At 58.0% G+C, this 20,851-nt stretch overlaps 1 protein-coding gene across 1 annotated transcript; it reads left to right on the top strand.

Moving 5' to 3' along the window:
• Nucleotides 1-4,415: 4,415 nt before the first annotated feature.
• Nucleotides 4,416-20,163, top strand: LOC102023548 (chromosome unknown open reading frame, human C8orf74). The gene is made up of 4 exons (XM_005373805.1): nt 4,416-4,499; nt 5,674-5,866; nt 18,556-18,977; nt 19,834-20,163. Exons 1-4 carry the CDS (start codon nt 4,452-4,454, stop codon nt 20,065-20,067), a joined length of 897 nt encoding a protein of 298 aa, XP_005373862.1. The 5' UTR covers nt 4,416-4,451; the 3' UTR covers nt 20,068-20,163.
• Nucleotides 20,164-20,851: the final 688 nt, after the last annotated feature.

Raw genomic sequence — 20,851 nt, forward strand, 5'->3', positions numbered from 1 at the left:
TCCACTGTATAAGCAGGCTTCCTGGGGCTGGGACAAACCCTGATACCCACAGTTTAAAGGAAGAAGGGTTATGTGGCCCATAGTTTCAGAGGATGCAGTCCATGGCTTGGCTCCAAGACAGGAATAGCATGGCAAGCAAAGCTTCTCCCTTCATGGTGGCCTGGAGCAGAGTTCAGGGGAAGAGCACCTCAAGAGATCACCCTCCAAAGGCAGCCCCCATAATCCACCTCTCACTGGCCGCCTCCTAGCAGCCTGCTCAGCATCAGTGAGTTAATCCACTGGTGACTACAGTGTCCTGACACCCAGGAGTCCCTTCATCCAGCCATGCTCATGGTGAAGACTGAGTTCATATCCTTCCCCTCTGGGGATAATTCCTCTGTGAGATGCCTGGACACTCAGCTGTAAACATGAAAAGGCCAAGAGTCTGTGCCCAGCATCCCACAGAGGCAGAGAATAGTAAGACCCCATTAGGAGAGGACCATGGGAAACACCAGGCAGCCGCGGGGCTGCAACAGATTCTTCAACACCCTGGAGCATAGTTGTAAGGGCTCTTGGTCTCCTCAGAGGATCCATGGATCACGTTCCATGGTCCACACCAATCCAGCCAGTACGGCTTCACCCTCTGGGTCACCCTTCGGGATCTTCCTGAGGCTCCGTTCACCAATACTCTCCTCTCTAGAGCTCTTCCTGGTTTCTTACTCTCCCTGGCTTCCTCTTGGAAGGGTGTCAGGAGGACAAACTTCCCTGGAAATCTCCCCCTTTAGCCCCTGCTGTTAGTTTGGGTCTGGAAGCTGCTGGGTGTCTCCAGGACAGTGCAGGTCGGGTTGGGTTTAGGATGGCACTGTGGAACCCAAAATTCAGCTTACCTGGGTTTCAACTGCTTCTAGCTGATCCACGCAAGGAGCACATGCAGGACAAGCTCCTGCCTTGTCAGACTCTTGGGGCTTAAGCTGAATGTGCTCCTCAGCGGCGGGGCCATCCCAGCCCCAGCACTTAAATTCCTACCACTGGATTGAGGTAACATCTAGAACAAAGAGCTCAGTCGGAAGTGAATTCCTATCTTTGCCTTTGTCGGGTGAGGTAGCTCGCTTATCCCACTGCAGCTGTCACCTGAAGCCAACACTTAACAAGCTGATCATCTGAGGTGTAGAGGCAGTTGGGTTTTTTGATCCTGTAGAACTTCACACTGCAGTGCTGTGCATTTGCACACAATTGCCTAAGGGTAGAAGCAATCCAAGTGTCCTTGAAAAATGGATGGATAAAAAAATACGATAAGTGCATACAGTGGCATATTATTCAGCCTTTAAATAGGAAGGGAATTCTGACACATGCTACTGAGGTGGGAGGCAGCTAGGTAAAAGGCTGCAGAAAGAAGGGAGGACGCACCTGTCTTAGAGTCAGCTTTCTGGGCTAGATCTAAGACATGAGAAAATGGCTGGGAGAGAAGGCAGGGCCTGCCTTGGAACCTGCTTTCTGGGGGCAGAAATGTTTAACTACCGTCTGAGTTAAACATCAGCCCAGGGCCAGGATGTCCAGATCTAAACACAATGGGAAAAAATAACCAGGTAGCTCAGCTTCTACACAACAAGTTCCCATGGCTGCAACACTTGGCCAACCCTAGCCCTAATCACCATGCCCACTGACTAGGCAGGTTTGACACCTTCCCCTGTCCCGTGGCTTTGGACGCCATGACAGTCCCTCCAAGGGTCACCAAAGGTCAAAACTCTACTGCCCGATGAAAGGATTGAGTCGAGCTGCTCCCTGGCAAGAGTCATGACTCAGATCAAGCCCTCAGTCACGCCTCAAACACTAAAGCTTGAAAGCCTCGGCACCAAGCTCCCGGAGCTGTGAGTGCGTCTCACTGGAGGGCCCCCACATGGTGGAGGGGATCTTGTCTTTCCTCTTTCAGTAAATCACTGATCCTGCTGCAACTCTTGGGTATCCTGCTCAATCCTTTGTTTAAAACATCAAAACCTGGACAGAAACCCAACTCAGTAACTGCAGCATGAAGGAACCTGTGCTTAGTAAACTAAACCAGGGACGAGGGACAAATGATGTAAGATTCCAGTCATATGAGGCTCCTAGCGCCATGGAATTCATAGAAAGAATGGGGGGTCCTGGGGGAGAAGGAAGGAGAAGGGAGACTTTGTGTTCAGTGGGTACAGAATATCATCCTGGGGAAATGAGGACAGTTCCAGACAGGGACAGTGGAGACAGCGACAAGGAATGTGAATGTACTTAATGCCACTCCGTGGCACACTTAAAATGGTGAAATGGTAAATCTGATGGGCGTTGTGGCATGATTTTTAAAAAGTTGCCTTAAATAAATACATGAGTGAAAGGACTGCACGCTCTCGGTCTGCACTGACGTCAGCCACAGGCCGTCTCTCCTAGGAACAGTGGTCCCCCCCCACCGTGCTTGTAGACCACCCCATGCTGGTATGCACTCACCCCCGCCCTGAACTCTGCTGCCAGCAATCTGGGTTCCAGTCTGTATTTCCTATAGTGACAGCTTTGTGGGCTTATGGTATACATCCCAGGGCTAGCAGGTGACACCATTCCATGGGCTTCCCCGTGCGCCACAAGGTCGCCAGCTTCTGGTCTGTGACACTCCTCTTCCTGCCTTCTTTCTCCGCCACAATCAGGCAGATAAGAGGCTATAGGCAAAATGGCACCAGTTTGGGGCCAGAGGCTTGAACTCACGTGTCGACTGATATCCGATTAGCGACGTCCTTTTGGCTCCTCCAGCTGCAGCCCACTGTCTGGAAAGTTAAGGCGCTAAGGGCTCGGATGAGAGGGTCCGTGTCCCCTCCCAGACAGTATGCTTAGAGACAGCGTGACCGCGTTCCTGGAATCCCAGCTCATGTCTCTGAAGGATCTCAAGGAGGGTAACAAAGGAGATGACAAACGCAATGATGATGATGATGATGATAAAGGATCAGAAAAGCATCTCGGTCAAATGCTCCCTGAGCCAAGGACAGAGTCCACACGCTACCGGGTATTTTGCAATCTGACACAAGCAGGTAGGTAAATGCAACTTCAGTCTTACCTGGAGTCGGAGGCCTCGCTGTCCCAGGACGAAGCACATGGTGCCTGGGTTTCACTGTGGCAGGCAGGATGGCCACCTGCAAGGATCGGGGTCCCCACAGCAACTCGGACAGGTTCCGTGACCAGTGCTCCTCTGTCAGTATCACTTCAAGACACCTCTGAATAGTCAACTCACAAATATGTAGTGAACCTGCAATGGGCACTGGGTTCCAGAGGCCCAGAAGACATCGTCCCCACCCTCACAGGGCAAGAGGGCTGGAAGGGGAGGTGACCACCCACAGACACATAGACTGCAAAGTCATAAGAGCTGCAGCGATCGTAGTCACTGCCAAGCAACAACCAGCGCATACACACAAGGTACAAGCCTTGCACAGTGGTGGGTAAAATAGTCACAGATAAAACCCAACCAGCTGTTGGCCTTGCAGAGTGTGTGTGTGGGGGGGGCTCTGAATAAGTTTTCAGATGGCTAAGAGAAAGGGACAAGGTGCAAGGTGTCCCTGTGATGTGACAGGGCTCAGGGGAGGGCCTTGGCACAAGGTAATGAACAGGGGACGGAGTTGTGAGAGTCATCTGGGCAGATGGGGTGGGGCAGCGGCCCAGGACCAGCTGGGCAAATCCTGGGTGTCGACAAGATCCTCAGGTAAGAAACTCAGGTATGCCTAGAGAAAGAGAGCAGATGGGCTGCCTTGGGGAAGGATGAGAGGTGTGTGTGTGTGTGAGTGTGTATGCGTGCATGTGTCCCCAGCTGCCCCTGCTGGGGCTCTGCACATGGGTGGGGGGCAGCTTTGCCCCCATGGGAGACTTAGGCCCCCTCAGCTCCCAGTATGGGGGGGGCAAAGCTGGGCAAGAGATGGAGCCTGGGCTCCTCATCCCAGCAGGGTCAAGGGAGCTCCGTGCCATACTTGGGGGTACCCTTGTGGAGCTGTATCCTGCATCCCAGAAAACCATCATGATGCTAGAAATACAGAATCACAGAGGGTGCAGGCCAGCAAGGGTCCTGAGGGGAGGTGGCAGTGGGACATTGGGAGGACAGCAGCAGTCACAGCTGGCCCTGGACATGGATCCCAAGGTGGGGAGGACGGGGCTGCTCGTCTGGAGTTGGAGGGCTGGGCAGGATGAGAGGTGTGTGTGTGTGTGTGTGTGTGAGTGTGTACGTGTGCATGTGTCCAAAACTGCTCACTGCTGGACAGTACAGCAGAAGACGGAAGCTGACGGAAGATGGGTTGGAGGTCCCCACACACATGGGCACAGGACGACGACCCGGGGCACAGGGGAGAAGAGGGCCAGGAGCAAAGAGGCCCTAAGGGCCACAGCTGCCCACGCCCTAACAAAGCTGGCACCAACCCCTTGTTCTAGAACCTCCAGCATCTGGGCGAGGTCTCCTAGCAACTGGATGTAGGGCCATGGCACTGTTAATGCCCCAGGAAGTAAAAGAAGTCTTCCAGCTGCCGGTGAGGGAGGAGAAGTGGGCCTTGGGAGAGGCACTGCCTCGGGGTCTAGGGAGCCGTGCGTGCTAGGGCGGCTCTGGCAGTGGCCCAGCGGGAGGACACCGTGGCTTCACCCAGCACAGCCCGCAGCAGTGGGCACAGCCAGGGACACCCCAGGTGCAGGGCCTGCAGGAGGGGAGAGGACTGGCCCCCTAGGGCCTCAGGGTGGGACCCAGTGTGGGGGAAGAGGGCTCTGCCGACTTGGGGTCACAAGGGCGCGGGAGCCTGGATCGAGAGGAGGGGTGCTGATGGGAGTGGGGCTGCTAGGGGCTGAGGGCAGGGCTCCCCCGGCCCCAGCTCTGCCACTGGCCCCCTCAAGGTCTCCCTCAGAGCCTCCTTGCTCTGGGAGAGCGGCGCTCATATTTCTGTGTGTGGGTCTCCACACTGCCTCGCCCCTTCCTTACCCCCCGTGGGGTGTCGGTGACCTCCTGAGAGCCCGTCTGCAAAAGCCACAGAATCTGAGGCAATTGCGCCTTCCTGCAGACAGGGCAAAAAGGTGCCTCCACCAGGCTTTTCCTGGGCACCAAGCTACCTGAAATCCCACCAAGTAAGACTCATTCCTTGGCTAGGTCTGGTGGTGCACTTCTGTGATCCCAAACTTTGGAAAGCTGAGGTAAGAGGATCACAAGTTCAAGCCCAGCCTTGCCAACTTAACTTAGGGAGATCCTGTCTCAAAATTTAAAAATAAAAATAGAAAGGGATGGGGGTGTCGCTCAATGCGAGGGTCCTATGTTCATCCCCAATACAGCAAAATAAATAGATAATGCTTCCTCTCCATTAGTCATTTGCACTTTAGTATAAATTGCATTATCAGGCCAATAAGCTGGCTAGTTGAAAGTACAGTAGCTTAGAAAGGAAATCAAGTTGTGTTTTAAGGAAGGGAGAAGAGAGACCATAATTCAGAGCTTCAAGGTGTGGAAGCACCCTACCTGGGGCTCCAGCAGCTAGGATGAGAACTCATAAAGAAAAGAAGAGCTCTTGAAAAATGAATGGGTCCCCAGCAAGGTCGGGGGAGCTGTCTAGAAACCAAAGGGGGATTCCCCCCAGGTACCCCAAGCTCCGGGTTCCTTTCCAGCTCTGGAGAGCTGCCGTGTTCCCAGCCCGGTGTCTCCAGTAAGGAGGCCTCTGATTTCTGCAGAAACAGAGAGGCCGGGAGCACCTGCGGAGACTCCTGCACTGGGAGGAGCTGGACGAGCTCAGGGACCTGCGCCGGAGCATCCTGCTGGATGCCCTCTACGACAGCGTCCTCTTTGCGGCGGGCAAAGGCTTCCCTTGGGTGCAGGTGGCGCGGGCCGTCAAGTTCACCGAGGAGCTGTTGGTGGAGACCAAAGGTACGGCTCTGAGTGGGGGTGGGAGGTCGCCACCGCCAAGGAGGCGCCAGGCCGGTGCTCCCCAGAAGGAGCTGGTGCAGCCTGCCCGCAGCACGCGCTCGCCGCCCTCCACGTGACCACACTGTGACAGGGCGGCCGATGGGCTGGCTTTTTTGTTTCGCTTTGCTTTGGTAACATGAATCGTGGCCTACTGACCCCCTCTGGGGACTCCAGCACACCGCAGACAGCAGGCGACCCAAGGTGGGGGGTCCTTCCTGCCTGAGCTTGCTGACTAGGGTGAATGGGGTGCATGTCTGGGGTGCGTCCTTCCTGGCTCCGCCCTGGGGGAGGCGCCCCTGGAAAGGGGTCCCGCGGCCATGGTAATAGAGTCACCTCTGACACCGCGGGCTGTGAAGAGGAGTCATTCACTGAGCAGATGCAGGAGGCGCTCTGTGCTGCTGTCACCGCAAGGGGCAGCTCAGTGGGCCGAGTCACAGGTGTGACCGGGAGCCTCAGCCACTCTCAGGTCAGGAGAGCCCAGGCCGGCCCCAGCAGTGCGCCCCACAAACACCCGGCGCGCCCCGCGGCCAGGCGAGGCCTTCCAGCTGCGAAGGTCGTTGCAGAACTTCAAGGCCGCAGCGAGATGGGGCCAAGGCCACAGCGGTGCCGGAGAGGTCACAGTTCTGCTGCAGGAGACACCTGTGCAAGGATGTTGGGGCCGGGAACATCCCAGCCACTTACCCTAAGGAGCCTGGGAGATGCCCCTGTGGTGCCCTCGCGGCTTCTTTGCGTGTCACTATTTGATTTGGAAGCTGCCTCCTGGAGAAGGGTGCCGGGAGTTTTAGTGAGTGGCGGGCGAGCACCAACCAAGGACGCAGCCGCTGGATGCCCCTGCCCCTGTCCCAGGGCACCGCCCAGCCCCACTGTCCCTGTCGCCAGTGCGCCCTGCACACCCGGCCCCGAGATGCAAGGGTCACTGTCCCTCAGCACAGCACCCCTGTGCAAGGTGCCACACCCTGTCCTGACGCCGCTGAGCTCCCCAGAGTCCTGGTCCTGCGGCGGCCCTCAGAGGCCTCCCTCCCCTTCCTGCGTCTCACCGCCCGTGCGCGCCCGCCGCTCCCAGCTCCGTCTCTTCCGGCCGGCTCCCCCGACTGATGGCTGCGTCCCAGGTACGGAGGTCTTGGGGCTCCTGGCTCCCCCGGCACCCGGCACAGATTCCTCCAGCCTCTGTATGGCCCAAGCCCAGCTCCTCTGACCCTGCTGGTGTGGGCTCCGTGGGGCTCAGGTGAAGATGAGGACCCCAGAGGCAGCCCCACCACCCCCAGCCCACCGCGACGCAGAGGCACCAGAGCCCAGTGGTCCTCTGAGCCCCACAGGCGCCGGCCTTGCAAGCGCCCAGCAGAGCAGCCTCCAGAACTGGACCCAGCTTTGTGCTCCTGGGGACAGCCCTGCCCATGAGCAGAGGTGGCTTCAGAACCAGGAGCAGCCTGGCCAGCCGGAAACCTCCATCTGCACTGTGGGAGCCTCTGAGGGATGGTGAGCACCTTCCTCCTCAGGCCGCTCATTCTTTACTGGGAAGCCAAACTCATATCTGTGTTTCTCAATGTGGTTCTGAAAATCTGGAACTCAGATACAAACAGTCCTGTTACCTGATCATGGATGTGAGAAGGCAGAGGCTTTATCACCTCCTCAGTCCTGGTCACGATGCTTCTGTTTATACAGCCCATGAGCACACAAACTCTATCAGAATCCTGTACACTGACACACCCTGGGGGAGCAGCCCCCAAAATCCTTCCTCCTATGATCTCTTCTGACTCGACCCTGGGCCATGCAGCTGGTGCTTTCCTCCTCCCTCCTTCCTCTGAAACATTGAGAAGAGTGGGTGGGCAGACATGGAGAAGGCACGGCTCCTGGGCGAGCTCCTGTGCCTGACCTGGGTGCGAAAGAACCTCTTAGAGGAGCGAGGGAGTCTGTTGTCATGACTACGCCCAGTCCCACTGTGTCTCAGCCTCCCACGGGGCTCAGCTTCACCCAGACCAGTTCTTCAGAACTTGGTGCCACAGCACCACCGCAGATAATGCCTGCCTTCCCCGCCCCTGCCTTGATTGCACCGGATCTGCACTGGTTCTGCCCAAGTTGAGCCCCAACTTTTTTCTTGGGGAGGGGAGTACTAAGACGGACCCCAGGGCCTTTGCACAGGCTGTGCATGCATTGTGCCACTGTGCTGAACTCCTGTACTCCAGCCTTAACCTGGATCGTCTCTTTCCCCCATCTGGTTTCCTGAGCCACACCACTCCAGTTTGGACAGGGCGAGGGCCATAATCACAAAGGACACCATCCCAAATATCATAATCCCACATGGCGACATTCTAAAACACTCAAAGTAAAATCTTGAAAGATCAAAATCCAAAAACTATGAAAAAATTAAAGACTTTTTTACAATTTTTAGAAGGAAACTTGTTTGAGGGACATAAAAACATAATAGGACACTTCATGGGTCACTTAATAAAACCAACAAAAGGGACCTAGTTTTGCAAGCATACACCCTCAGGCATTCTGCTGACAGTTGTGCAGATATTACAGCTATGAGCAAAATAGCCATACAGCACATCACTATGGTGGGTCCCACTGTGCCCCCCAGCAGTGTAATCAGAGACATCCCTGGTGGTGTACACCAGTAATCCCAGCACTCAGGAGGCTGAGGCAGGAGGATCACTGCAAGTTTGAGGCCAGCCTGAGCTACTGGTGAGACCCTGAAAGACATCTCTTCATTTACTGAACCAGTTTCAATATTTTTACATGCATCCAATGCTTACCTTGTCACTGTTGTCATAATACACATTCAAGGAGCCAATCTTGCAAAGCATAAAACAAATTAGTACTCTCTAAAAGTCTGGACACAATTTCTGCCTCCTGGTCTGGGAATGAGGCAAAGATGAAATAAACGGTGTACACACACACACACACACACACACACACACACACACACCGAATACACCACCGATGGAGCAGATTGTACCAAAAAAAAGGAAAAAGAATTTTAGAAAGCTAAAAAGAAAATTTAGTCCATGAAGCAGTGTAAGAGCCATCAGACCCCCACCATGCAGAGTGTGCGCTGAAGCTACCTTTTCCTTGTAAGGCACGGCTTTCTTTGGAGAATAGGTTCGCATTCTGCTGCTCTTTTCCAATTCTTCTAGGAGCCGAGATACACAACCGGAGACCCCTGTTAGGCTCCCCATGTTCCCATCAGGACACTGTTCTGGGTATCCCCATGCACTCACACTCAGGACACACAGGTGGCTCAAACAGCAACACCTGTGCGCAAGTGTCTTGTACCAGCGCCTTCCCATCCTCCCTGCATGTAATTATTTCCCTGCCAGTCAGTACTTCGCCGGCGTCTCTAGGCAAACACGGCTTTACGGCCGTCCTCAGCTCCCGGAGTTCGCCGGCAGAAAGGGCTGTCAAAGCGCACAGACGCCCAGCTTGTAAACTTCGGTTTCTGCTGTTCCCGCTTGGCATGGCCGATCAGCTCGTGGGAATTTTCTACCAAACACACTGGGCTCAGTGCAAAACTAACTTTCTTGGTAATGCACGAGTTCACCTTCAGCAGCCTTGCGGGCACACAGTTGCACACCTGTCGTGGTTTGTGGACTCAGATGAAATCAATTTTCTTCTGCATAGTCTATCAAATCTCCAAATAAGCATAAAAATGCTTCACATTTCCCAATTACTAACACATAAGAAGTTCTAGAATTTGGGGATCTCACAGGCGCGTGAATTGCATCCATTTCATAAAAAAAAAAAAAAAAAAATCTGGGACTGATTTGAAAAGTGATTTCCATTAGCCAAACTGAAGCATGTGATGGGTTTTTCGTTGTTATTTTTGTCTTTTTTTTTTTTTTTTTTCCGAGGGGTCTCACTTTGTTGCTTAGGCTGGCCTCAAATGCAGGGGCTCAAGCGATCCTCCTGTCTCAGCCTCCCACATAGCTGGGAGCACAGGCATGTGCCACCACACTCAACTGCTAGCTTTTCTGTTGGAGTTCGTGGTGAACAGAAGTTTGTCTTTTTTGACAGCCCAATCCCTAAGCAAGAGCAATTCACCATTTAATGCGCTTTGGAGTCCCTGAGGCAGTACCAGGCAGCACTGTCTTTGGTTCAGAAGTTCACACGCCTCTGATTCTTTCTATTTGCTGGCCAAGGCCAAGGTGTGAAGGCCAGCATTGTGGCTCTCGGTGTGAAGGCGCAGAGCCATGAAAGATCGAAAAATTGGCAACTCCCCTGCCGACACCCAAAAATGCTCTGATCTCTTCCCCGCACTTGTGCACCCTTCTCCTCCTACCTAGCCTTTTTCCCATGGGAACTGTGGCTCCTGGCTTTTGGCTTCCATGGCTTCTCCTCGGGCCTGTCCTCTAGCTGTCACGGGCTCCCACCCCAGGTTGCCCCCGGTCCCTTGCCCACCTCATCCCTACCAGCACTGCCCAATCCTTTCTGGGCTGTGCCAAGCTTGAGTTTGGACAGCCTTCTGCGTCGGTTCCTTTTTGTCCTCTCTGTCCCCTTGGTGCCGATGCACGCAGCACATAGTAAGTGTTGGGTGAAGAAGTTAATAAACGAATGATTGAAGGCATAGATCGTGAGCCTTGGGAGGTTGGAGGGCTTCCCCAGAGTCTGCAGCTGTCACTAGAGGATGCGCTGGGGGGAACAGAGGCATCAGACCTGCAAGCCGAGATCCAGGTCCAAACCCTACCTCCTCCTGTATTGCTGCTGACCATAGACGTGTGGGTAAACCCTCTGTGATTATAGTTCTTGCCCCGGGGGCAGAGGCAGGATGAAATGGGGCAGAGAGGTGACGTCACATTGCAAGAGGCCCGTCAGGAGCCACCAGGCATCCACAGCTGTGGAGGAGAGCCAGGAGGTACCCATGGCCCACGGTGAGCTGGGCGCTGCCTTCTATCCATCCCCTCATCCCCACAGGGGTCTGGCAGAACAGAGGGCCAGCAACTCTGGCAGCCTCCAATCTGGGTGTCACGCTCTGTGACCTGGCTTGGGCACTCTCCCGAGGAAGCATTGCTGGCCGTTGGTGTGAGAGCACACAAACTATTCACTGCCCCCTGCAGGGGATGTGGGACACCAGGGGCAGGAGACTGCGGGGGTCGGATCCTCGACGCACTCCCGTTGTCCCCGCCCTGCATCCCACCCTGCCTTCTCCTGGGCGCATTGCACCGTCGATGGCAGGTGTGGGTGCTGCGGGCAGCTGGCGGGCAGCTGGCGGGCCCCGGGCCAGCTCACTGGAGTTTCTGTTCCAGCTGACATCCACACTGGCTGCGCTGTCCTTGGCAGGTGGCTTCCCTGGGGACACTTTGTTGTGGCTGATCTGGGGCCGAGGGTGGGTGAGCTCTGTTTGCAAACTAGATAACGCGACGTTGGCAGACGGCACGTAAGGAGGGCCGTGTTTGCACAGCAGTGACTCAGAGCTCTGCCAGGCCGGCTGCCAGCGCAGCTTATCTCCTTGCCCGATCGAGCCCAGGACAGGGAGGGGAAGGGCCGCCCTGGATTCAAAGCAGAAGCTGATTCCGTCCTGGCAGAGGGCTCACCAGGATGTTCTGGCCTCCACTGTGGGCCAGAAGGGTTCTTTGCTTGGCATCTTCTTGGCCAGCCCTCGGGAGCCCTGGACGGATCACACCCAGCTGTCCCTTGGGGCAGAGGATGACGTCAACAGGGGCAGAATTCTTCCAGTGTGGGATGCTCCGGTGGGAGGAGACTGCAAGAAGGGGGAGCACAGGGATTTAGGGTATCCGTGAGGCCCTGCACAGAGAGAGGGGGTGGCCTGTCTTGCTTCCAGCTCCACTCAGAAGAGGGCTGCAGCCCACGCCACCTTCTCAACTACAGGACTCTCACCAGCCATTGTCACTGCCGCAGCAGCTTCCTGTCACCGCGGACACCTGGCGGGCCGCAGCCTGGGGTGCGACGACCCCTTTCCTGCTGGCCTGGCCACCAGATCCACAGGCCCAGAGGAAGCCAGCCTCCGCCCCTCCCACCCTGGAGCACACGGAGGCAGGCAGTGTGTCGTGGTCCTGGTATCTGCAGTTCCACCCACAGCCACTCTTGATTCTTCAGGAAAAGTCACCCAGGCCACCACAGAACGGGAAGGCAGCTACCTGCCTGCCAAGTAGCCAGGGCCTGGAGGAAGCAATGACACCCCATGGTCCCTCGCAGGGCTCTTGCGGGACACACATGGTTGTCCCAGCAGCTGGATTCTCACCCCGAATCGGGGCCTCAGCAGGCACCTGAGGAGCAGCCCTGTAGGGAGCAGGTGTTCCTCCCGAGCCCCGGAGTGGAGCTGTCCAGCTGGAGCAGGATGTGCACCCTGACTCAGCCGGGTGGTGTCTTTGGATGGGACTTCTTGGTGAGGTTTCCATAGAGGCCATAACAGAACAAATGGGCAGCTGTGACCTCAGAGATTCCTCCCTGAGTGTCTCAGGCCACACGGCAGAGTGCCACAGGCAGGGGGCACGTTGTGTCCCTGTGATGCTGGAGACCAGAGGCGTGAGGCAGGTGTCAGCAGGACTGGCTCGTCCCGACTTCTCTCCTGGGCTCGTGGATGCTGTCTTCTCCTTCTGTCCCCACCAGGGCCTCCCTCTGTGAGGCTGTGTCCTATCTCCCTTCCTAGAAGGACACCAGTCAGAGTGGATTAAGGCCTAATGATCTCATTTAACCCTAATCACCTCTTTAAGGCCCTGTCTCTCTCTTTACAGCCAGTCTGAAGTCCTGGGGTTCATGCAGGGAGACATAGCTCAGCCCGTAGCACAGAGTGAGGCCACAGCTCACCAAGCGACATTTGTAATAAGGAGGCCAGAACTCAGCATTGCCTGGGAACCTCCCCCTGCTTTCCCTGGGCAGGCCGGCCCCAAGTGAGTCCAGCCTTTCACCTGGCACGGCTGCCATCACCACAGCCTGGCACTGTAGGCAGGAAGGTAAGACACTTGCCCAAGGTCACACCTGGGCTGAGTGGCCTTAGGATTCGATGGCAGAGCACACACCCACCTTGTGACATAGCATCTTGATCAGGGGACCTGTGCTTGGAGGCCTGAGCGAGGCCCTGCCTGCAAGAAGCAAGCACCCAGAAGAGCCAGGCGAGGGACACCAGCGCTGTGTTCCTAGCCCGGGCCCCGGGTCAGGGCTGGGAGCAATCTGAGCTCTCCACAGGAAGATGCCAGCCAGTGGCGCCCCAGGCCCAGCGCAGAGTGTGGCCTGTGTGTTCCAGCCGGGTTGTGCCAGCTGTGTGTGGATAGACGTGTAGTCCCCTCAAGGCCAGACCTCTGGCCCTTTGATGTGACCCTGGCTCGCCTCTTCTTTATCTAGCTGGATGTGGGCTCACTCCTGGGCCCCCCAACACTGGAGGCGATTAGATGTGAGTGTGAAGCTGATTCTCAGGCTCCCTACAGGCCCCTGTCCCTGAGTCGTGGACGTCCTCATCTCAGGGATGACACTGAGGATGTCTCCAGATCAGCCCCTCGCCACGCTGGCGCCAGCAGCAGAGCTTGGCCCAAGGAACCGGCAGCTGCCTGCTGTGGCTCTGGTGGGGAGGCGCCAGCTCGGTGGAAATCACTTCAGCCTCAGCTTGCAGAGCCCCCTGAGGCCACCAGATCGTATCCCCACCCCACAACACAGTCCAATGGCCCTCTCTCAGGCTCCGTGAGAGAGCGGTCCTCTGCCAAGGGCCTTGTCTCTCCTCAGGAGAAGATGAACTGTGGGGATGAGCAGCTCTCGATTCTAGAACGTTCTCCCTCTGACTCTGGAATCCGCTGCCTGATGGGCCCTGTCCTGCCCCACGCGTGTTCTCTAGGAGACATTGCCAGGCGCGGTTACGAGGATGTCACCCACCTGGTTGAGCGTCTGACTGGAGTTGAGTCCCTTCCTTGTGAGGGAACCTGGCCGACTCCCAGCTTCCTTTCCCCTCTGCCTTCACTGTGGAGCGCCCTACACCTCGCCGGCACCCAGAGCCCCTCCTAACCGTTAAGGGAGCCATCAGTGACTACCAAATCCGAACTGGGTGGGGGCCGCTTGGCACCAGGACTTAGGGCTCCCTGTGGTGCCTTGCGCTCTGAGGACGGATGACTTCTGCATCACCACACAGCCCGGGGGAAGCGGGACGAGTCCGGCCAACCACAGTACTTGTTGAAAGCTCACTGTGGATCAGGCCTGGGGGAAGCACTGCACCCATGTGCGCTCATCTGAGCCACCAAGCCACCAGGGTACGAGGCACACCACCGATGCCCAGAGAGCAAAGTGACGGGCGCAGGGATGCGAGTGGAGGCCAGGTGTGAGCCCCAGGGATGCCAGCCTGCCCTACCCCCGCCTGTCAGTGTCCCAGGCCACCCCAGGCACATCAGGACCATGGTGCTGGTCCCCCCCGCTACCGAGGGGTGCCAGGCAGAAGGGACCAGACTGTCCCCACCACAGAGCTCAGTGAGCAGCTCTGCCAGTGGCCACCCCAGGAAGGGTGTCCTGGGAGGCAGGGAGGCCGGCAGCACAGAGACCTGAGGACAGGAAGGACTCATGCAAAAGTGGGCACTCCAAGTCTCATCCATGTTCCCACCTGACCCAGGCCAGGGGCAGCCCCACATCCGGTCCCCTGCCTGTCCCTTCCCTACTTTTCCTTGCCTAGCAACGCTCTGGGCACTGCTGACCAACCAGGGTCCAGGGACCCAGGTCCTGACCCCTGGGCTGGAGGCAGTCTGGCCTTTCTCTGGGGCTGTTTCCCCACCAGTAGAACAAAAGGACTAGACTAGCTCAGTATTTCCCTAGGATGTTTATGGGTCCAGAGAGACTGCTTGCTCCAGACAGAAACTTTGAACTCGCCCAGCCCTCTGTGATAATCCCTGAGCTCATTAGCATACTTTACAGAGCTCATTAACATATGGAGATTCTTTTGAATTTCCTTGGATCCAGTATATCCTAAAGTCTCTGGCTGTGGAACATGTGTGCTTATGAAGTACTCAGAGCAGAACATCCTGTGAAAAACTGTGACTAAGAGGGCTAGGGTCCCTTCCAGTGTCCACCTCCGAGGTCTGAAGCCACTGGAGCTGGACGGCATCCGCTGAAGGCTGTGTGCCTCTGAGCAAATTCCTCAGCCTCTCTGAGCCTCAGTTTCTCCATGAGTGGAGGCAGTGGTACCTCACAGGCTCCACTCAGGTGAGGAGCTGCAGTGGCCCAGGTGTTCCGTGCCCCTAACCAAGAGAACACCCATCTCTTGCTGTCGCAGTCCCACTCCCAAAAGAGGCGTTGGGAGCACCTGCCCCAGAGCAGGAAGGGGCTGGTGCAGAGTTGTGGGAGATGGGGTGGGGTGGGGTCTCCCCCAGCCTAAATGCCCAGGGAAGAATGCAGCCAACTAGGCTTCAGCCTGACCTGGTTCTTCCACTGAGCCAAGTCAGAGACCACCAGGCTGCTCTGCCAGGGCCCCGCGCCCTCCCCCGTGAAGGAGTGGTCCTTCTCCCCCGCCCAGGACAGTGTCTCCCCTCCGGCCCAGCCCCAGCCCCAGCGTGCAGCCCCAGGTGCCCTCTGCTGCGGCTGCCCTGCCTCCCCTCCCCATTCCTCGCCTCCTCCACTCAGGCTTGCAGGTGCTGGCCCCCAGGGGCTTGGGGACGTCTTCAGGAAGTTCTCCGTAGCCAATGCAAATGAGGGCCACTCCCTGTTATTGAAGAGCAGCGACTGCAGGCACAGATCTGTCTGCTCGGCAGGACTTAATCCCTGGGCTTTCTGAGTCACTGGGGTGCAGGGAGCGGGGTCTGGAGGCCAAGACAGAGTCCATGAGCCAGCTCTGGATGGGCCAAAACCTGAAGCCCCAGAGGGCCGGAACAGCATCTTGGGGCTGGAATTCAGAACGCAGCCACGTGCTCTGGGAAAAGATCCATGCTGGCGTTTCATTGCCTCTTAGGCTCGGTCACAGCTGGTGCCCACAGGAGGGTGGACATCAGTATGGCAGCCCCTGGGAACACTTGCACACCACCGTGTCACACAGACCTTGGGACTGCAGTCTGGGCTCTGCATGGCTGCCAGGGGCTGCAGAGAGAGGCCTTGGAGGAGGAAGCAGATTCGGCCACCCACGTGGAGAAGCAGTTGGTCCCACCCCACGGAGGAGGAGCAACTCCCAGGAGCCAGAGGAGGTCCGATGAATCACCTGGAGAAGTTCACACACAGTCACCTCCCCAGGGGCCTGCAGCACAGCTTTGATGGTCACCAAAGGCCTCCTGGGGGCGTCCCTGGCCATCCCTGTCATGTTGCATGCGGCTGCTGAGCCCTTAGGAGCCCCTGGCCCTTGTTCTTCGCCTCTGCAGGGCTCTGCAGCTCAGCTGCAGCTCTTTGCTTATGGGAATGCCGTCATTCCATGAACGCCCTGCCCAGAGAGACTGCCTGCAAAATGGGATGCGATCCCGGGGTTCCCAGACAGACCGGAAGCCCATCCATGCCTGTCTCAGGGCTTCCTGGTCAGTGCAGCCCTTCCGTGTGGCCTGCCGGCCCCTCCTGAGCTGCTCTGACCAACCTGGAGACCTGGAGCCTGTCTGGCCCCATCCCAGGCCCGCAGAGTGCAGCTGCTTGCTAGAAACTCGAGCTTCCTGGGGCCACGCGCATGCGTGAGTGTGGGCATCCTGGGCTCTGCTCGCGGAGGCCTCTTCCCTCCCCGCCGTCTTCTGCCAAGCTTCTCCCTCCCACCCAGGCCCATGTCCTGAGCGCAGGACGACTCCAGCCTGCTGGGCCTTCCCGGTTAGAGGTGTCTCACTCCTCCCCAAAGGCAAAAGGGGTGCGAGTAGGATGCCCATAGCCGCCAAGCAGCCAGTCTGTCTGAGGTGTAGTGAGCAGTGCACGGCGGAGGGGTCTGTATTCTTAGAAAGTGCCGTGTGGTGCTGATCGCAGGACCGAGAGCTGCTGTCAGGTTCCTGAGGAGCACAAGTCCCTGCCCATCACCTTGGGGACATCGGTGTGACACGCAAGGAAACCCACAGGGAGAAACTTAGCACTGAGCCCAGGAGTTGTAGCTGGGCTGAGCCTTGGAAACCACAGACCATTGCTGTAGCTAAGAGTTTTTGCCCCGTTGAGAATGCGTGCGTCCATTGGGGGGGACAGGGTGGCCCAGAGCACTGGGGTATCCTGCCCAGAGTCACTCAGATGTACAGTGGCGAAGTGGGGCGCAGCACTCTGACCTCTGGACAGCCAGCCAGAGTGCATGTGTCCTCGTCCCCAGGATGCCCTAGACCACCATGAACTGTCCCTGCTGTGGAGAAGCCACCCACCCCAGCCTGATCTGTGGCCTGCTCCAGTGCCTCCAAGTCCCCTGAGTGTCACTGCCCAGCTCCCACTGGCCCCTATGCCCACTTCTGGTTGCCAACTCAGCCTCTGCCCGCTTTCTCGGCCATGCTCCCCACCATGCTGGGTGCGGCCCTGCTCGACGCCGCACTGCTACTCAGGGTCACCTGGCCCCTAGTGCCGCTCTCTGCCCCTCTCCGCTCCTCCCTGCCCGCCTTCTGAACTGCTTCTCATCCACCCTGAGACAGGCAGGGCACTGTGCGCCCTGCACGGCCCGCGGGACCCAGCGCAGGCTCACTGCACGGTAGGTGGCAGGTGTTCATAGGCTGTTCATAGGAACAGTTTGATAGATGAGCTTGTGGGACCGGATGGCCAGGAGGAAGAGCGGAGCCAGGACAGCATTCCCCAAGGCGAAGGCGCCCGGCCCATCTGCTCCTACAACAACGCCCCCAACTGCAGGCCGAAGCCCGACTGGGCTCGCCAGGTGAAACCCAGGCCTCCAGGCCCAGCTCAGGCCCCTGGAGACGAGACGGAGCACACCCTGCACCTCCAACCTATGGGCCACAGCCCCTGCCCCTCTGTCCCAGGAGAGGGAGTGGGTATTCCCACATAGTGGGCCCACGTAGGACAGCTGTGAGCAGGAACCCAGGGGCCCCGCGAGCCATGGGCCACCCTGCCTGCAAGACAAGATGCTCAGCAGGGAACAGGCTCGAGTGTTCACAGAAAGGGGTAGAGAGGGAGGGTACACAGCCATACACAGACCCAGAGCCACAGGAGCACAGGCTCAGGGCCCCGGGGCCCCAGCTCCACCTGCAGAGCTGGCCCGAGTCAGGGTGCAGGGGAGATGTGGCCACTGCAGGGCAGGGGCTGTGTGGAGAACCCAGGTCCCCGCCTCCTCTGCCCAATGTACCTCACCAGGATGGACCAGCGTCCAGCCACCACCCTTTACAAACCCTGTCGCTGCTGGCACCCGGCTCCACCCCTGCTCACAGGAGACAGGAGGGCTGGTCCCTGCCCACCCTGCTGTCCCCACAGCTGGCCCTTTGTGTGGGGTCAACACAATTTGCCTGACTCTACCACAAGTCACTAGCGTGACTGTTGCTTGGACATTTCTCCAATAGCTCACCTTCATCACCTTCCTAAGGAGTCTGAAGTAGAAACAACATAAAGCTCACCCAAAATAAGCCTTTAAAACAGGAGTTAAAAGACAAAACTCAAGGAGTGGGGGAATCACAGAAGAGAAAAATGGGACAAATATATTATGGCAGTTATGAGCTTCCCGGAAGCCAAGCTAAGAAGGGAAATGTGAAACACTCTATGGCTTTCAGAGCTAACAGGTAGCGATACAGAACCAAAGCCACGGGCTCTGAGGCCAGACTGCCTCTGAGGCCGGCCCCTCTGTGCCGCAGGCTGCTCTATCACTGAGGCAGTGAGGATTCTGGGGAACAAGCTCGTGGACTACCAGCTGCAGTTCACCACCAGTCACCTGCTGGCCCTCTGCGACTACTTCCACAACACCTTCATCCGCCACTACCGGCTCTACCAGTTCGTCCTGGGCCAGGACCAGGACGTCAACCTGACCGTCACCCGCCTGGAGGTGTGCACGCCACCCCAGCCCCTGCCGCTGGCGGAGGGCACGCACAGGGACACGTGGAAGCATGAGCAGCAGATGGCTGCACTGGGGACGGCCGAGGAGCAGAAGCGCAAGGATGTGCAGCTCCTGAATGAGGCGCTGCGTGCGGAGCAGGCGCGCCTGCTGGAGCGGACATTCCAACTCGCAGGGGCCTGGGGCGCTGAGGGGACACAGCCACACCAGGGCCTGTGCAGAGAGGTGAGCCCTCCCTGCCGCCGAGCCCCTCCTACCCCGCCAGGCTGGACTCGGGGAGACACAGTCCACCCCATGGGCATGTGTCTGGTTTCTCCCGCTCTCACTGGTGGGCTTTGTCACACAATGTCCCTGCCAGCAGGAATCTGCGCCTCCGCTTTAGTGAGGGGGAGATGAGGCGCAGAGGACTGAGTTTACCAAACTCACCAAGCTGAGTTCACAGTTGGTCCGAGGCCCCCTGCTCCCCAGGCACGGCCTCTCCTCCTGTGTGGCAGCTCTGGCAGGGAGCCTGGGAAACAGCCCCAGGGCCCACGTCTCCAGGATACTTGGGGACACCAGGAGCCTCAGGGAGGTGGTGGGAGGGTCTCGTGCCAACATGGCGGGTGGAGAGGGGGCTTCCCAGGGCTGGGGGCTCTCTGAAGCCACTTCCTGTCCCCTCCATGACACCCATGGAGGACTTGGGGCTGTGGGAGTGGGGGTGGTGTCCAGCAGAGCTCACAGATAGCAGGAAGGGTAGTGCGGAGGGGGTATTAGGAGCAAACAACGCCACAGACGGGGCGCCTGCCACCCAGGGCCCGAAGGGAAAAGAGTAGGAAGCCATGACGACCTCGAAATATGAGTTGCAACTATGGAAGAGGACGGGGGGCAGGAAGCATGGCTGTCGCCAGGGCACTGTGACCATGGCTGCTCAGAGCTGCCGGAGGAGGTGGGACCCCAGTCCACTCCCCTGGGCGACACCACCAGGGGCCAGAGGGCCGGTGGATGGGACCCTGCCAGGGTGGAGAAGGACACGGACAAGGAGGGCTGGTGGGCAGGGACTCAGCTCACCCCAGAGCCCTGCTCCCTACCTGCATCCGCACAGGCGCTGGAGCACCTCGTCCATGAGGCAGTCGGCATCCAGATCAAGAGCCTGGGAGAGCGGCTGCAGCGTGAGATCCAGGCGGCTTTTGACATCCTGGACCTGCGGCTCCAGAGGCAGGTGCTGAGTCTCAACGCCCCCCTGCCCTTCCCGCCCCCCGGCCCAGGCCAGCGGGGGCCGGAGGAGCCCGTCAAGTCCCACAAGGGCCACCGAGGGAAGAAAGCCATGGCGAAGTAGCCTGAGCCCCGTGACCACTGCCCCGGGTGCCTGGGAGGGGAGCTTTGCATGCACCCCTCTGAACAGAAGTTAAAGCGATTAAAAGAAACGGAGTCACATGTGTCTTCATCTGTCTTGGACACCGTCTCACACCTCTGCATGTCCAGCCTGGTCAGATCCGCATTGCGTGCCCCGGGACAGGGCTTATTCTCAGCGATCAAAGGCGAGCTCTGGGGGCCAGCATGGGGTTCAAGAGGAAAAAGTGAGGGGGACCCCTGTGCCCGGCCAGCAGAACCACTGACCACAGGAAGCTCAAGCCCAAGATCGGGGACTCTTCTGTGCCTCCTCCCCAGGCCACTGTGACTTTGCTGCCGACAGCACCCACGTGCTGCAGCGGTTGGTTTCAGGGGACAGTGCTTCTCACACTGTCCATGTGGTTCTCACCCCAGCCATGCTTGTGGGGGCCCAGAGGACCTTATATGGATCACTTCCTAAGCAAGCCAGGGAATGAGGCACCCTGGCAGGCCAGGGACAAGCTGGCCAGGACACTGCTCACTGTGCAGAGGGCCTGGGAGGTTTAGAACCCAACTTCAGCCTGGCCTCTCCCCTCCACTGGGGGGCACCAGTGTCCCCACGCCCACGCTCAGGGCCCAGGGGTCTGAGCCCCTCACCACAAGCCCTTCAGACCCAGAGCTGGCCACAGGGGCCCTGACAATGTCCCCTGCAGTGGCCCTGTCCCTCCCCGCCGAGAGGAACCCTCTCTTCTGGTCACCCACTTGTGTCAGGGACCCAGCCTGCTCTGGTT

The sequence above is a fragment of the Chinchilla lanigera genome, unplaced genomic scaffold, assembly GCF_000276665.1.
Source record: "Chinchilla lanigera isolate Chin_1 unplaced genomic scaffold, ChiLan1.0 scaffold00002, whole genome shotgun sequence".
Lineage (NCBI taxonomy): Eukaryota > Metazoa > Chordata > Mammalia > Rodentia > Chinchillidae > Chinchilla > Chinchilla lanigera.

Coding starts and splice junctions, on each gene's coding strand:
- LOC102023548 (XM_005373805.1), top strand. CDS start 4,452: ATGGCACTGTTAATGCCCCAGGAAGTAAAAGAAGTCTTCCAGCTGCCG. Junction 4,500..5,673: donor AAGAAGTCTTCCAGCTGCCG/GTGAGGGAGGAG, acceptor TGATTTCTGCAG/AAACAGAGAGGCCGGGAGCA. Junction 5,867..18,555: donor GCTGTTGGTGGAGACCAAAG/GTACGGCTCTGA, acceptor TCTGTGCCGCAG/GCTGCTCTATCACTGAGGCA.